This window comes from Rhinoraja longicauda, unplaced genomic scaffold (genome assembly GCF_053455715.1).
Source record: "Rhinoraja longicauda isolate Sanriku21f unplaced genomic scaffold, sRhiLon1.1 Scf000059, whole genome shotgun sequence".
Taxonomy (NCBI): Eukaryota; Metazoa; Chordata; class Chondrichthyes; order Rajiformes; family Arhynchobatidae; genus Rhinoraja; species Rhinoraja longicauda.
In genome coordinates, this window is record NW_027601277.1 from 75,504 (window position 1) to 93,621 (window position 18,118).

Consider the following 18,118-nt stretch of genomic DNA (forward strand, 5'->3'; position numbering starts at 1 on the left):
AATATATACAAAAATGTTTTAATTTTTGTTTTTTTATAAAATTGCAAATAAAGAAATTTTTATTGGTAAGATTGCACTGTTTCATTTTCTGTCGGGGAGGGTGTGTGTGTTTTGTGTGTTTCTGCATGTTTCTGTGTGTGTTTCTGTGTGTGCGTTTCTGTGTGCGTTTTTGCGCGTGTGTGTGTTTTGTGTGTTTCTGCAGGTTTCTGCATGTGTTTTTGCGTGCGTTTTTGCGTGCGTTTTTGCGTGCGTTTTTGCGTGCGTTTCTGTGTGTGTTTCTGCAGGTTTCTGTGTGTGCGTTTGCATGTGTTTCTGCATGCGTTTCTGCGTGTGTTTCTGTGTGTGTTTCTGCAGGTTTCTGTGTGCGTTTCTGCAGGTGTTTCTGCGTGTGTTTCTGTGTGTGTGTTTCTGCATGTTTCTGTGTGTGCCTTTCTGTGTGTGTTTGTGTGCGTTTCTGTGCGTTTCTGTGTGTGTTTCTGTGTGTGCATTTCTGCATGTGTTTTGGTGTGTGTGTTTCGGTGTGTGTGCGTTTCTTTGTGTGTTTCTGTGGGTGGGTGTGCGTTTCTGTGTGTGTGGGTGTGTGCGTTTCTGTGTGTGTGGGTGTGCGCGTTTCTGTGGGTGTGGGCTTGGGCTGGGGTGGGCATGAGCAAGTCTGAGCCCCAACAACACTCTATCATGTGGGCCAAATGGCCCCTTTCTCTGCTGTCTGCTTGATGTGGGAAAGTAGATGTTCCTGAATGTGGAGTTGGTGCGAGGTTTCTGGGTTCTATATCTCCTGCCCATTGGTAGCAGTGAGAGGTGGGCATGGCATGGTGGGGATCCTTGATGATAGTGGCCACCTTCTTGAGGTAGCTCCTGGTGAAAATGCTTTGTATGATGGAGAGGGCTGTGGCCATGATGCACCAGGCCAAGTCCACCACTCTGCAACTTCTTGCGCTCCTGTGCATTAAAATTGCCATACCAGGCCATGATCAGTCAGGATACATTCTACAGTACATCTGTAGACATTTGTTAGGGTATTCAGAGACATCCCAAATCACTTTAAACCTCCAAGAAAGTAGAAGAGTTGGTGTGCGTTCTCCATGATTGCCTTTATGTGCTGGGCCCAGCATTTTAAAGCTGCTAACACTCCACCACCGAACCACCGTTGAAAACTGGCACATAGTCATTTGACTTCCCCTTTCTAATTGCCAGTATAGAGAGGGAGGGGTTGGACAGGCTGGGGGTGAGGTGGGGTGGTGATGGACATCTGGAGCCAGGTGAGGTGAGCATGATTCACAGGTGGGCGAGGGGGTAGTCGATGCCGCGGGAGTTTGGTGGGTGAGGGATGGAAGGAGACAAGGAAATAAAATGGACACATGCTCAGGAAGGCCACACAGCTGTGGTAACATCTTGGTGAGAACATTAGCAATAAATAAGAGAAGTTACAGTGGGAGAATACTGAGAACACGTAGAACTCCCACCAAAGAGGGGAGTAGCGTTTTCTCAAAGTTGTTATATTTAGTTTAGAGATACAGCACTGCCCACTGAGTCCACGCCGACCTGTTCATACCATTGATCACCTGTTCCATGTTATCCCACTTTCTCATCCACTCCCTACACATTAGGGGCAATTTACAGAAGCCAATTAACTCTACAAACTGTCTGAAGAAGGGTCTTGACTCAAAACGTAATCTATTGCTTTTCTCTTGAGATGCTGCCTGACGCATTGAGTTACTCCAGCATTTTGTGTCTATCTTTGGTGTAAACCAGCATCTGCAGTTCCTCCCAACGCATAATCTACAAATCTGCACGTCGTTGGTATGTGGGAGGAAACTGGAGCACCCGAAGGAAACCCACAAGGTCAGTTCACAGCATTGATGAGAGAATGAGTTATAGAGAGATACAGGGAGTTATAGGAATGAGTTATAGAGAGACTGGTTCTACAGTCCACCAATTATGGTTACCTGGTATTATGGTTGTTGATTTGTATTTTTTTAATTGTTATATATTATCTCTATGTTATTTCTGTTAAGCTGCAGCAAGTAGCTTCAAAAGAGTTATAGCTCTAAGGGCTAACGGAATCAAGGGATATGGGGAGAAAGCAGGAACGGATTACTGATTTTGTATGATCAGCCATGGCGATGCTGACTCACAGGGCTGAATGGCCTACTCCTGCACCTATTTTCTATGTCTATGTTTCTAAGCAAGAATGTCATTGTTCTGTTGCCATTTAAATATTCTTCTTAAATACTCATGCTGACTAACCATCAAGCACTCATTTTTACTCTAATCCTACGCCAACCCGTTTAATTGTGGCTGGACTTTGCCATTGTGATACAGTGTTGATGGGGTGTGGCCTGGTTTTGCAGGTGGAAGATTCAGAAGCGACAATCCAACAGATTGGGGCTTTCTCTGAAGGCATCAACAACCTTACAGTGAGGACAGCATGTGTGGTTGAACTTCCCTCATTGCTTGTGTGTGCCTCCTGTCATTCACACCTCACCGGAGACTTTAACATACTCAAAGTGCACCATGACGAACGTCCATGTCATGGAGTGAAGACCAAGCTTGCATTTGTCTAACACAACCCTAACAATCGTAGTGCCATGGGCAACCATGTGGCTTGTCGAGTGTGTCAAACACGGGACTTTAGTCTTTAGAGATTCAGCGCGGAAACAGGCCCTTCAGCCCACCGGCTCCGTGCCGACCAGCGATCCTCATACTCTAGCTCTATCCTACACATTTACGATTTTTACAGAAGCTAATTAACCTACAACCTCCTGTACGTCTTTCAAGTGTGGGTTGAAACTGGAGCACTTGCAGAAAACCAACGCGGTCGCAGGGAGAACGAACAAACTCGTACAGTCAGCACCCATCGTCAGGATTGAACCTGGGTCCCTAGCACTGTAAGGATGTGCAGCCCGATCAGTATTCTCCAGAGATTGGGGTCAGACCCGCTGAGTTACTCATTTTTTTTGTGGTTTTTTTGCACATTGCATTTTTTTGCTCTTAAATCTAAAGACTGGTTTTGTGGAATGAGATTTAACCCATGAGTTTTCTCCTCAGGCAATTCTATCCACTGAATCCTGGCTGACAACCTGGTAACGTTTTCCTTTAATAATCGGTAAGAATACGGTGACCTGCCTCAATGACTACCTACTAGTAACCCTTGCATCCACTGTCATGTAATGTTTCCAGAGGGTGGTTATGGTTCAAGTCAACTCAGAAATTACCTGGGTCCACTTCAATTTACCTATTGCCACAACAGGTCAATAGTAGATGCTCTTCCCTCTGCTCTGGACCTCCTTCTCGCTGCTACTGTTGGGCAGGAGGTACAGGAGCCTGAAGTCCCACATCACCAGGTTCAGGAAGTGCTACTTTCCTACAACTTTCCTACAATGTTGTTTCGTCTGCACAACCCTAAACCTACCTCGGCAACAAAACACTACAAACAACCTCTTAGTCTGTCATAGACTTGTTTCTGAGATCGGAAGAAAGGTTCCGACCCAGAAGGGCCTTTTCTCCAGAGATGCTGTCTGACTGCCATTGAATCATGGCTGATCTATCTTTCCCACTCTACCCCATTCTCCTGCCTTCTCCCCACAACCCCTGCAATCCTTACTAATCAAGACTCTGTCAATCTCTGCCTTAAAATAATCAATTGAATTGGCCTCCAAAGTCATTTGTGGCAATGAATTATAACATATAACATATAACATATAACAACTACAGCATGGAAACAGGCCTGTCCGGCCCCACTAGTCCACGCCGACCATTCTCCCTGACCTAGTCTCATCTACCTGCACTCAGACCATAACCCTCTAATCCCCTCTTATCCATATACCTATCTAATTTACTCTTAAATAATAAAATCGAGCCAGCCTCCACCACTTCCACCGGAAGCCCATTCCATATAGCCACCACCCTCTGAGTAAAGAAGTTCCCCCTCATGTTACCCCTAAACCTTTGTCCCTCAATTCTGAAGCTATGTCCCCTTGTTGGAATCTTCCCCACTCTCAAAGGGAAAAGCCTACCCACGTCAACTCTGTCCGTCCCTCTCAAAATTTTAAAAACCTCTATCAAGTCCCCCCTCAACCTTCTACGCTCCAAAGAATAAAGACCCAACCTGTTCAACCTCTCTCTGTAGCCTAAGTGCTGAAACCCAGGCAACATTCTAGTAAATCTCCTCTGTACCCTCTCCATTTTGTCGACATCCTTCCTATAATTTGGCGACCAGAATCCATACTCCAGATTCGGCCTCACCAATGCCCTGTACAATTTTAACATTACATCCCAACTTCTATACTCGATGCTCTGATTTATAAAGGCAAGCATACCAAACGCCTTCTTCACCACCCTATCCACATGAGATTCCACCTTCAGGGAACAATGCACAGTTATTCCCAGATCCCTCTGTTCCACTGCATTCCTCAATTCCCTACCATTTACCCTGTACGTCCTATTTTGATTTGTCCTACCAAAATGCAGCACCTCACACTTATCAGCATTAAACTCCATCTGCCATCTTTCAGCCCACCCTTCCAAAAGGCCCAAGTCTCTCTGTAGACTTTGAAAATCTACCTCACTATCAACTACTCCACCTATCTTAGTATCATCTGCATATTTACTAATCCAATTTGCCACACCATCATCCAGATCATTAATGTAAATGACAAACAACAGTGGACCCAACACAGATCCTTGGGGTACTCCACTAGACACTGGCCTCCAACCTGACATACAATTGTCAACCGTTACCCTCTGGTATCTCCCATTCAGCCATTGTTGAATCCATCTTGCAACCTCACTATTAATACCCAACGATTTAACCTTCTTAATCAACCTTCCATGTGGAACCTTGTCAAATGCCTTACTGAAGTCCATATAGACAACATCCACAGCCTTGCCCTTATCAATTTCCCTGGTAACCTCTTCAAAAAATTCAAGAAGATTAAATTCAAGAATTCCATAGATTTACCACCCTCTGACTAAAGCAATTCCTCCTCATCTTCTTTCTAAAGGTACTTCCTTTTATTCTGAGGCTATGGCCTCTCGCACTAGACTCTCCCACGAGTGAAAACATTTGATCAATTTCCCTCCTGGGATAAATAAAGTTCTATCGTATCATCTCCTCTCCACATCCACTTTATCCGGGCCTTTCACTATTCAGTAAGTTTCAATGAGGTCCCCCCCCCATCCTTCTAAACTTCAGTGAGTACAGGCCTCTTGCCATCAAACGCTCAGCATATGTTAACCCAATCATTCCTGGGATCATTTTTGTAAACTTCCTCTGGACCCTCTCCCATAACCACCGTAGCATTACCTTTGCGACATGCCAATTTTAACTCTTGATTCAACTTGCACCCTATCTCCAGGCTACTGTTTGGGGGCCTGTAGATAACTCCCATTAGGGTCTTTTTACCCTTACAATTCCTCAGTTCTATCCATACTGATTCTACATCTCCTGATTCTATGTCCCCCCTTGCAAGGGACTGAATATCATTCCTTACCAACAGAGCGACCCCACCCCCTCTGCCCACCTGTCTGTCTTTTTGATAGGTCGTATACCCCTGAATATTCAGTTCCCAGCCCTGGTCCTCTTGTAGCCATGTCTCTGTAATTCCCACAACATAGTACTTGCCAATTTCTAACTGACCCTCAAGCTCATCCACTTTATTTCTTATACTTCACGCATTCATATATAGCACTTTAACTTTGGTATTCACCTCCCCTGTCACTCCGGTCACTATTGCCCCTGACCTTACTCTCTAATTCCTTCTCAAACTTTCCTTCCCATTAATACGAGGGTGTTGCCAGGACTCGAGGGCCTGAGCTATAGGGAGAGGTTGGGAGGCTAAGGGGTGATATTACGGAGGTGTATAAGAATAGACCGGGTGAATGCACATGCTCTTTTTCTCAGGGGAGAGGAATCAAGAACTAGAGACCATAGGTTAAAGGCGAGAGAGGAAAGATTTAGTAGGGAACCTGAGGGGCAACTTGTTCCACACAGAGTGCAGTGGGTATATGGAACAAGCTGCCAGAGGAAGTAGTTGAGGCAGGCAATAACAACATTTAAAAGACATTTGGACAGGTACATTACATGAATAGGAAAGGTTTAGAAGGATATAGGCCAAAGGTGGGCAAATGGAAATACCTTAGATGGCGTACCTTGGTCCGCATGGATGACTCGGGCCAAAGGGCCTGTTTCCACACTATATGCCTTTGACCTTATCTAAATTAATTTCAAATATATATTTATTCCATTCAGAGCAAGAAAGACGTTCTTGCCTTAGAGGGAGTACAGAGAAGGTTCACCAGATTAATGCCTGGGATGGCGGGACTTGCATATGAGGAAAGACTGGATAGACTGGGCTTGCACTCGCTGGAATTTAGAAGACTGAGGGGGGATCTTATAGAAACATATAAAATTCTTAAGGGGTTGGAGAGGCTAGATGCGGGAAGATTGTTCCCGATGTTGGGGGAGTCCAGAACCAGGGGTCACAGCTTAAGGATAAGGGGGAAGTCTTTTAGGACCGAGATGAGAAAACATTTCTTCACACAGAGAGTGGTGAGTCTGTGGAATTCTCTGCCACAGAAGGTAGTTGAGGCCAGTTCATTGGCTATATTTAAGAGGGAGTTGGATGTGGCCCTTTTTGCTAAAGGGATCAGGGGGTATGGAGAGAAGGCAGGTACAGGCTACTGAACTGGATGATCAGCCATGATCATATTGAATGGCGGTGCCGGCTCGAAGGGCCGAATGGCCTACTCCTGCACCTATTTTATATATATATATATATATATATAAAACCATTCCATTCACCAGATATTTGACTAATTTCAATTTTTTCTCAATTGTCAAAGGTTCTTTTCGTAAGGAAATTTTGTTTTTATGATATCTATAGTTCCTTAGAAAATAATGATTTTATCTTGGGTGTTGAATTATTGTGGTTTATGATGTGTATTCTGTGAATTAATTCATAACTCTTTGATTAAAGAACAGATGGTAAATTTAAAGGTGCTGTTCCTTAAAGGTACTTTTGCCCAGTTTTTTTTATACAGAAACCAAAATGCCTTTGTTTTCTGATCTGCCAACAAACTGAGTTAGTTTCACCCCTGGAAACTGCAAAGGTGAAGAGTAATTTAATAAATTAAAAAATAACTTTAAACAAATCCTCTCCCCTGGAGAGTTTATTCCTGTGATGGAAGCTTTGAAAGGCACATGTTTTTAAAAATCTAATCATGAGATGGATGGATCAAGGGAGGAAATAACATGAGCACAAGGAATAAACCTTCATGTTTTATTAAATAGAACCAATTTTTTTTTTAATATAAAAAAACAAACCTGCTGGAGGAACTCAGTGGGTCGGGCAGCATCAACGGAGGGAAATGTGCAGATGACTTGCCCTTCATCATTCTGAAGAGAGGTCCCAATACGAAACGTCTATTCATTCTCTTCCACAGATGCTGCCTGACCCATTGAGTTCCTCCAGCAGTTTGGTTTACTCAAGAATCCAGCATCTGCATTTTCTTTGTGTCTCCTGTTTTTCCTTTATAGTTTAGTTTAGAGATAGAGCGCGGAAACAGGCCATTCAGCCCACCGAGTCCGCACCGACCAGCGATTCCCGCACATTAACTCTATCCTACACATACAAGGGACAATTTACATTTATACCAAGCCAATTAACTCGCAAACCTGCATGTCTTTGGAGTGTGGGAGGAAACCGAAGATCTTGTAGAAAACCCACATAGGTCACAGGGAGAACGTACAAACTCCGTACACACAGCACCCATAGTCAGGATCGAACCTGGGTCTCTGGCGCTCTAAGGCTACTCTACCGTGCTGCCATTTCATCAGAAATGTCAGATTTCATTCTCATTTTGTTTACATCCCTCCAGATTCTCCTTCAGCACCCTCTCTCAGCCAGCTCCAACACATCTCTGTCCAACTATAGAGTACCTCTTGTATCATTCCAGACCCTCCTACATTTTTACTACCCAGCTTTCGAAAGTACGTCCTCGGTCAAGACTTATGTCAAGAGTCAAGAGTGTTTAATTGTCATCTGTACTTACATATACTCAATAGGCCCACATTATATACTCAATAGGCCTACATCTGTACTTACATATGCTCAATAGGCCCACATCTGTACTTACATATACTCAATAAGCCCACATTTCTTCCTTAACCTACAAACAACAGTCCACTATGTTTTAAAACGAGGTATTCTCCTTTGTGTTGGAAATGGAGCTTATTTATTACATCAGGATTGAGGAATCCCATTAGAAGCATGAGGGGGGACCTTATTGAAACTTACCGAATAGTGAAAGGCTTTGATGGAGTGGATGTAGAGAGGATGTTTCCACTAGTGGGAGAGTTTATGACCAGAGGCCATAGCCTTAGAATTAAAGGACGTTCCTCTGGGAAGGAGATGAGGGGGATTTTTTTTAGCTAGAGGCTAAATCTGTGGAATTTATTGCCACAGAAGGCTGTGGAGGCCTGTTTCCATGCTGGATGACTCAATGACTCTGTGATTCTATGACTCAGACTTCAACCACATCTCTCTACATCTAATGGAGCAGCTGTGTGTACAGTACGATTCACCAGTACGATTCACTCATTAGGCAAATGCTTGATTCAAATTCAAAGATATGTCAGTTAACATTGGATAACAAACTGGCCGACGTTCTGATAAATTATTGGTGTCCCATGACTGTGAGACACTAAATTAGCTGTTTCTCAGAAGAGTCGGTTTCTCATAGAATCATCCACCAATCAGACCGTCACTCCACCCAAGTCATCAATGCCGACCAAGATGCCCTATCTAACTAAGCTAATCACATTTACTCCCACCTGGCCCATATTCTTCCATAACTTTCCTTATCCATGTATCCATCCGTGTCTTTTAAGTGTTGTTATTGAATCTGCCTCTCAGTCTGAAGAAGGGTCTCGACCCGAAACATCACCCATTCCTTCTCTCCTGAGATGCTGCCTGACCTGCTGAGTTACTCCAGCATTTTGTGAATAAATACCTTTGATTTGCATCTGCAGTTATTTTCTTACACTCCTCCGGGAGCTTGTTCCATACACCCACCACCTTCTGATGTCGAAACCTAATTCTGTACAAATGTAAAGTGGAGAAAGTCATGATCATAGTTGGAAAAGGATGTAAAATTATACAGAAGGTTCAAGTGAAAATCCATCTCAAAGTGCTGAAATGCTTTCTTACAAAATAGCAGTAGATAAGTTTAGTTTAGTTTAGAGATACAGTGTGAAAACAGGCCCATTGGCTCACCAAGTCCACACTTTCACATCCTACATACTAGGGGCAATTTACAGAGGCTGATTAACCCACAAACCTGCACATTGAATATGGGAGGAAACCGGAACACCTGGAGAAGACCCACATGGTCACGGGGAAAACATACAAACTCTATACAGACAGCACCCAGTCAGGATCGAACCTAGATCTCTGGCGCTGAAAGGCCAGAGACCCATTCATGGTAATCACTGCTGCACCACTGTGCCGCCCAGTAGTTACAATGAATTTACAAAAAGAGAGAAAAATAATAGCTTGAATGTCCATAGTAAAATGCCTGCAAGTCCAGTGATAGAGCTGTCCAACACAGAATCTGCCCTTCGACCCACCTTGTCCATAGCTTGCTAGGAGAACGTAAATGCTCCACACAGACTGCACCGAAGGTTAGGATCGAACCCAGGTCTCTGGAACTGCTAGGCAACAATTCTACTAGTTGCACAACTGTGCTTCCAGATTCTTTGTTCTTGGTCCTTCAAAATATTCCAAATGGAATTGAAACTGGAGGTGATGCGTGTGGAGGTGATGCGTGTGGAAGTGATGCGTGTGGAGGTGATGCGTGTTGAAGTGATGCGTGTGGAGGTGGTGAGTGAACTGGGCTGGATGTATTGGATTTACGAAGGGGAAATCATGCTTGACAAATCTACTGGAATTTTTTGAGGATGTAACTAGGAAAATTGACAAGGGAGAGTCAGTGGATGTGGTGTACCTCGACTTTCAGAAAGCCTTCGACAAGGTCCCACATAGGAGATTAGTGGGCAAAATTAGGGCACATGGTATTGGGGGTAGGGTACTGACATGGATAGAAAATTGGTTGACAGACAGAAAGCAAAGAGTGGGGATAAATGGGTCCCTTTCGGAATGGCAGGCAGTGACCAGTGGGGTACCGCAAGGTTCGGTGCTGGGACCCCAGCTATTTACGATATACATTAATGACTTAGACGAAGGGATTAAAAGTACCATTAGCAAATTTGCAGATGATACTAAGTTGGGGGGTAGTGTGAATTGTGAGGAAGATGCAATAAGGCTGCAGGGTGACTTGGACAGGTTGTGTGAGTGGGCGGATACATGGCAGATGCAGTTTAATGTAGATAAGTGTGAGGTTATTCACTTTGGAAGTAAGAATAGAAAGGCAGATTATTATCTGAATGGTGTCAAGTTAGGAGGAGGGGGAGTTCAACGAGATCTGGGTGTCCTAGTGCATCAGTCAATGAAAGGAAGCATGCAGGTACAGCAGGCAGTGAAGAAAGCCAATGGAATGTTGGCCTTCGTAACAAGAGGAGTTGAGTATAGGAGCAAAGAGGTCCTTCTACAGTTGTACCGGGCCCTGGTGAGACTGCACCTGGAGTACTGTGTGCAGTTTTGGTCTCCAAATTTGAGGAAGGATATTCTTGCTATGGAGGGCGTGCAGCGCAGGTTCACTAGGTTAATTCCCGGAATGGCGGGACTGTCGTATGTTGAAAGGCTGGAGCGATTGGGCTTGTATACACTGGAATTTAGAAGGATGAGGGGGGATCTTATTGAAACATATAAGATAATTAGGGGATTGGACACATTAGAGGCAGATAACATGTTCCCAATGTTGGGGGAGTCCAGAACAAGGGGCCACAGTTTAAGAATAAGGGGTAGGCCATTTAGAACGGAGATGAGGAAGAACTTTTTCAGTCAGAGGGTGGTGAAGGTGTGGAATTCTCTGCCTCAGAAGGCAGTGGAGGCCAGTTCGTTGGATGCTTTCAAGAGAGAGCTGGATAGAGCTCTTAAGGATAGCGGAGTGAGGGGGTATGGGGAGAAGGCAGGAACGGGGTACTGATTGAGAGTGATCAGCCATGATCGCATTGAATGGCGGTGCTGGCTCGAAGGGCTGAATGGCCTACTCCTGCACCTATTGTCTATTGTCTATTGTCTATTGTCTATTGTCTATTGTCTATTGATGACTGGATGACTTAGATGAAGGGATTAAAAGTAACATTAGCAAATTTGCGGACGACACAAAGCTGGGTGGCAGTGTGAACTGTGAGGAAGATGCTATGATAATGCAGGGTGACTTGGACAGGTTGTGTGAGTGGGCTAATGCATGGCAGATGCAGTTTAATGTGGATAAGTGTGAGGTTATCCACTTTGGTGGAAAGAACAGGACGGCAGATTATTATCTGAATGGTGTCAAGTTAGGAAATGGGGACGTACAACGAGATCTGGGTGAAAACAGACTCTTCGGCCCACCGGGTCCACGCTGACTAGCGATCCCCGCACACTAACCCTATCCTCCACATAGGACCATCAAACCTGTACTACTTTGGAGTGTGGGAGGCGGCCAAAGATCTCAAAAAAACCCTCGCGGTCACAGGGATAACGTACAGACAGCGCCCATAGTCTGGATCGAACCTGGGTCTCTGGCACTTTAAGGCAGCAACTCTATCACTGCGCCACCGGAAATAAATTACAGAGCTTTAACCTGATGTGACTGCAGTCATTGACACACAACTTAGAACACAAAACAGTACTGTCAGGAACAGGCCCTTCGGCCCACGATATCTGTGTTCTGCCTGTAGGTGATCCATATACCTCCATTCTCTGCATAGCCAAAAGCCTCTTAAGCTGCACTATCGTGTCTGCCTCCACCCCCACTCCTCGCAGTGCGTTCCAGGCACCCACCACTCTCTGTGTAAAACACTTGCCAGGCACATCTCCATTAAGTTTTGTCCCTCTCGCCTTAATCCTAGGCCCTCTAGTCTTTGGCATAACCACCCTGGAGAAAAAAAAGGTTCTGTCTGCCTACCTATGCCTCTCATAACTTTATATGTTTCTATCAGGATATGTATATACTTTTATATAAATATTTATTTTAGTTTATATACTTTACATACTGTAGTAAATGCTTCTCCTCCGTTATGGGTGTGGGTTTCTGAGTACAATAAATTCTCTCTACATTTGTATTACAACCCATTTCATGATAAGTTTTTCTTTAATAAGTTTGCAAAGCAGTCACCATCTGTGATCCACCCAGATACACAAGAAAACTTCTTTATTTGCAAGGCAAATTGTAAACGTAGTGGTGGATGACTCATGGTTCCAGTCTGTTTCAAACTCTTTCTGTATTTGTTTAATCATTGAAGATTTGTGTAGAGCAGAAATCGATAGCACATTGCCCACATTGCAGTCTGCACAACTGCACAGGTGATCTGCAGTGGAACAAACGTAACTGCTTGGTAAGTAGAAACTGTTTCAAATGTGCTCATTGTGAAATGTGAATGCATTGGTGATAACTTTCGCTGCGGTGTTGGAGGGTGATGGAAGACCTGATAGAAGTTTTTTAAATCATGAGAGGAATCGATGGAGTAAACAGTCAGAACCTTTACCGCCAAAGACTTGAGGACATAGCTTTGAGGTGAGAGGAGGAAAGTTTGATGCGGAACAGGATTTTACACAGAGAGTGGTGGGTGCCAGGGTTTGTGTGGAACGCAGATACTACAGTGATGTGCGTAGGATATGTGCGTACAGTGATGGATATTTCCGAGCAGATCAGTTTAATTGGGGGCTGAAGGGCCTGTAACTGCCCTGTTCTGTTCGAAGTCTGATGAAGGAAGAGATTAAAGTGGTTGACAATTAAATTGGATTTGACTGCAATAAATAGATTAATCTTAATAGCCCTGGGGTCAATTTTAAAACATAAAACGCTGGAGCAACTCAGGAAGTCAGACAGCATCCGTGAAGAGAAATGGACAGTTGACGTTTCAGATTGGGACCCTTCTTCGGTCTGAAATATTGCCTGTCCATTCCCTTCACAGATGCTGCCTGACACACTGAGTTCCTCCAGCACTTTCTGTTTTGCTCAAAATTCCAGCATCTGCAGTTTCTTGTATCTCCCTCTTGCAAAGAATCAAAATGGTTTAACCCTCTGCTTGAGATACATCAAGATAAGGAATATTTTGTTTAAATGTATTTGATGCTGCATTGTAAGAAAGTGAAACATGTTCATTTCTGAAGGGGATTGAGGGAATGTTCCTCATAGTTGAGGTATCTCAGTCAACAGGGTAGATGCATGGAACTGCAGACATTGGAATATTGAGTAAAACGCAAAGTGCTGGAGTAACCCAGTGGGTGAGGCAGCATCTGTGGAGAGAATGGATTGGCAACTTTTCGAGTTGAGACCCTTCTTCAGACTGATTGTAGTAGGGAAGAGAAATCTGGAAAAGCCCAGCAGGTGACAGATGGAGACTGGTGGATGGGTGAAGCAAGAAAGCTAGGCAAGAGAAGAAATGTTTGGGGAGCCAAATGGGTGTCAGATCAGGAGGCATAATGTGTAGGAAGGAATTGCAGATGCTGGTTTGAGCCAGAGGTTCACTTGCACCTCCTCCAACCTCATCTACTATATCCATTGTTCAAAGTGGACTCTTGTACATCGACGAGACCAAACGTAGACTGGGCGATCATTACGCTGAACGACTTTGATCAGTCCGCCTAGACCTACCTGATCTCCCGGTTGCTAAACATTTTAATTCTCTTTCCCTATTCCCACACTGACCTTTCTGTCCTAGGTCTCCTCCATTGTCAGAGGCTAAACATAAATTGGAGGAACAGCATCTCATATTTTGCTTGGTCAGCTTACAGCCGTGTGGCATGAATATTGATTCCTCTCACTTCCCTCTCTCTCTATCTCTCCCTCACCCTTTGCACCAGCTTCTCATTTTCACCCAACAAACAGCCAGTTTCCTTTATCATCGTTACTTGTTTGCATATCTTTCATTCATTGTTCTCTATCTCTCTGCATCATCGCCTATATCTCTCGTTTCCCTTTCACGTGACTTTCAGTCTGAAGAAGGGTCTCAACCCAAAACGTCACCCATTCCTTCTCTCCAGAGATGCTGCCTGTCCCGCTGAGTTACTCCAGCTTTTTGTGTCTATCTTCAGATCAGGGGAGGAGGAGTGAAAGATAAAGCCGGAGGAATGGCTATGGGTGGAGTGCTCCACCACAAACGTCACCTATCCATTCTTTCCAGAGATGTTGCCTGACCCACTGAGTTACTGCAGTATTTTATGTCTATCTTAGAGATTAGACAAGCTTGAATTGTTTTCTCAGGAGCTGAGGAGAGAATTGATACCGACGTAAACTTACGAGAGGCACAGACAGGGAACCCAGTCTCAACCTTTTTCCCGAGTTAAAAATGTCAAATAACTGAGGGCATAGATTTAAAATGAGAGTGGGAAAAGTTTAAAGGAGATGGGTGGTGCAAAACTGGTGGATGGGTGGAGCAAGAGAGAGAGAGGCAAGAGAAGAAGGGGGCCATAGATTAAGAATAAGGGGTAGGCCATTAGATGAGGAAAAACTTTTTCACCCAGAGTAGTGAATTTGTGGAATTCTCTGCCTCAGAAAGCAGTGGAGGCTGATTCACTAGATGCATTCAAAAGAGTCAAATAGAGCTCTTAGAGCAAGCGGAATCAAGGGATATCGGGAGAAGGCTGGCACAGGTTACTGATTGTGGATGATCAGCCATGATCACGTTGAATGGCGGTGTTGGGTCGAAGGGCCAAATGGCCTCCTCCTGCACCTATTGTCCATGTACCTAGGTAAAATTATTTACACAGAGAATGGTAGGTTCCTGGAACACATTGCAGAAGAGGTAGTGGAAGCAGAAATTATATCGATGTTTAAAAGGTATTTAGACAGGTACATGAACAGGCAGGGAATAGAAGAATATGGATCAGGTGCAGGCAGATGGGATTAGTTTAAATAGGCATCATGTTCGGCACAGACGTTATGTGTCAAAGGTCCCGTTCCTCTGCTGTATAGTTCTGTTTTACTGTTTTAGTAACGTTTGTGCCACACAAATGCTGGTCAATGATGATATCCAACAAGATAAAGTCCAGCAAACGCGCCCTGTCATTCATTGGCAATACTGGCATTATTTTGGGCGGCCCGGTGGTGCAGCGGTAGAGTGGCTGTCTTATGGTACCAGAGACCCGGGTTCGATCCTGACTACGGTTGCTGTCTGTACGGAGTTTGTACGTTCTCCCTTTTCACCGAGTGCTCCGGTATCCCCCCACACTCCAAATACGTACAGGTTTGTAGGTTAATTGGGTTCTGTAAATTGTAAATTGTCCCTCGTGTGTCAGACAGTGCAAGTGTATGGGGTGATCACTGGTCAGCTCGGTCTTGATGGGCCGAAGGGCCCATTTCCACACTTCATCTCTAAAGTCTAAAGTCTACAGATACTGAATTCCCCACTCTCAATATCCAGTTAGGAAAAGGGGACGTACAACGAGATCTGGGTGTCCTAGTGCATCAGTCACTGAAAGGAAGCATGCAGGTACAGCAGGCAGTGAAGAAAGCTAATGGAATGTTGGCCTTCATAACAAGAGGAGTTGAGTATAGGAGCAAAGAGGTCCTTCTATAGTTGTACAGGGCCTTAGTGAGACCGCACCTGGAGTACTGTGTGCAGTTTTGGTCTCCAAATTTGAGGAAGAATATTCTTGCTATTGAGGGCGTGCAGCGTAGGTTTACTAGGTTAATTCCCGGAATGGCGGGATTGTCGTATGTTGAAAGACTGGAGCGACTAGGCTTGTATACACTGGAATTTAGAAGGATGAGAGGTGATCTTATTGAAACATACAAGATTATTAAGGGGTTGGAAACGTTAGAGGCAAGAAACATGTTCCCAATGTTGGGGGAGTACAGAACCAGCGGCCACAGTTTAAGAATAAGGGGTAGGCCATTTAGAACAGATGAGAAAAAACATTTTCAGTCAGAGAGTTGTAAATCTGTGGAATTCTCTAACTCAGAAGGCAGTGGAGGTCAGTTCTCTGAATGCTTTCAAGAGATAGCTAGATAGAGCTCTTAAGGATAGCGGAGTCAGGGGGTATGGGGAGACGGCAGGAACTGGGTACTGATTGTGATTGATCAGCCATGATCACATTGAATGGTGGTGCTGGCTCGAAGGGCCGAATGGCCTCCTCCTGCACCTATTGTCCATAACATTGCCCAATGGTGAATGTGTTTATATTTTACAGGGAAACCACTGTAATGTCCAAAGGGATTAAGGCACTGCCAAATATGAACTCGAATATCCTAAAGGAATTCCTGAAAATACCGGAGAAGTTTTCCTTTGTTCAACAATTCAACCAGTGCGTCATCGTTGCATCCCAAAGAGTCAAAGAATACATTGGCTTTGAGGACCCAGAGTGCAAGCTGAAGATACGTAACTCCATGCTGTCTGATATTTTCTTGATGACCTACATTAACCGGAGCATCCAGTGCAAAGTGACGGAAGCCATCAGTTGTACGAGGATGACCGAGGAACAAGCGGTGCTGATGGGGGCAGATTGGGTTTGGGCCGTGCACGACACCCCCTCCAAGAACCCCAAACTGCAGATTGCAGTGCAGGTTATCCACATGGAGAGGGAGCGAGAGGAGGTGGAGGAGAAGAGGTTCAAGGTCTCTGAATCCATGAAACTGGCCAGGGCCGTGTCCATCAACAAAACCAGCCACGAGAAGATTGCAAATTTCTGCTCCTCCATTGGCAGAGATTGTTACGGACTCTTCCTCTTCTTTGGGTGCAAGGGAGACCCCAAGGCCATCTGCGGGATCCTCAGCAATGACTTCCACACTCGCTCGGGGGATGGCAGGGAGCTGGACGACACCTTCCTGCTGGAGTGCATGGAGAAGACCAAGACCTTCGTCACTCCAGGAAAGATGCTGGAGCTGATCCTTCAGAAGGATGGTCTGTCCGAGGACTCAAAGCCAATCTGTGTCAAATTCACTCAGTGACCCTCGATGAGGCTAAGTTGTTGAGATCTAACGCAAGGCAGATCAGCAAGAATGATCAGCCATGATCACATTGAATGGCGGTGCTGGCTCGAAGGGCCAAATTGCCGACTCCTGCACCTATTGTCTATTGTCTATTGTCTATAAGCCATGCCTTCGTCACTTGAAGGTGATTCTTCCTAAACCTGCTACTTCCCTTCTCATCTACCAGTGGTCCTCCAACAGACCGAGTCCACAGAAGCAATTTCCCTTCATCAGGGCTATGAGCTATGGAATCATAAAGCAATCCAGCCAACATAGAGACCACTTGGCCCATTGAATCCATGTTGGCCCTCTCAAGAAGCAATCCAGTTGAACTACACCATTACTCTTTCCCTATATTCTGGAAATTATTATTCATCCATTTATCTTTTGAAGGGTCATGGAATCAAACGCAAGTAAAACAGTCCTTCAGCTTAACTCATCTATTCCAAACACAAAGTCCCTTCTAAGTTAGTCCCATTTGCTGCCATTTGGCCCATTGCCCTCTAAATCTTCCCAAGGCATAAATGTCATGTTAAATAAGAAGGTGTAGAAGGATGTGGCAAATGCGGGCAAATGTGATGGGCAAAGGGGTCAGCATGACCATGCTGGGCTGAATGGCCTGAATCTATGCTGTACGACTCTAAAAATTCTGTCAGGTAACAAATTCCAAATCATAAGTCTTTGGGCGGCACAGTAACACAGCTGGTAGAAGCGCTGCCTCACGGAGCCATAGACCCAGATTCAATCCTGACTTTGGGAGTTGGCTGTGTGGAGTTTGCACGTTCTCCTTGCGATGTCGTGGGTTTCCACCAGGCGCTCCGGTTCCCCCCCACATCCCAATGATGTGCTGGTTGGTAGGTTACTAAGCTGCTGTAAATTGCCCAAAGTTTATGTTGGTGAATGGTAGAATCTGGAGAGAATTGATGAGAGTAACAAAAGCTTTTCACTGTACCTCGTTACACGTGACAATGACCTAAATTAAACCAAAGATAGACACAAAATGCTGGAGTAACTCAGCGGGACAGGCAGCATCTCTGGA

The 18,118-nt window shown here is 44.7% G+C and overlaps 1 protein-coding gene across 1 annotated transcript; it reads left to right on the plus strand.

The window, feature by feature from the left end:
- Nucleotides 1-16,299: 16,299 nt before the first annotated feature.
- LOC144612544 (rab15 effector protein-like) lies at nucleotides 16,300-17,058 on the plus strand. The gene has a single exon (XM_078432121.1). It carries the CDS (start codon nucleotides 16,315-16,317, stop codon nucleotides 17,056-17,058), a length of 744 nt encoding a protein of 247 aa, XP_078288247.1. The 5' UTR covers nucleotides 16,300-16,314.
- The last annotated feature ends 1,060 nt before the right edge of the window (nucleotides 17,059-18,118 follow it).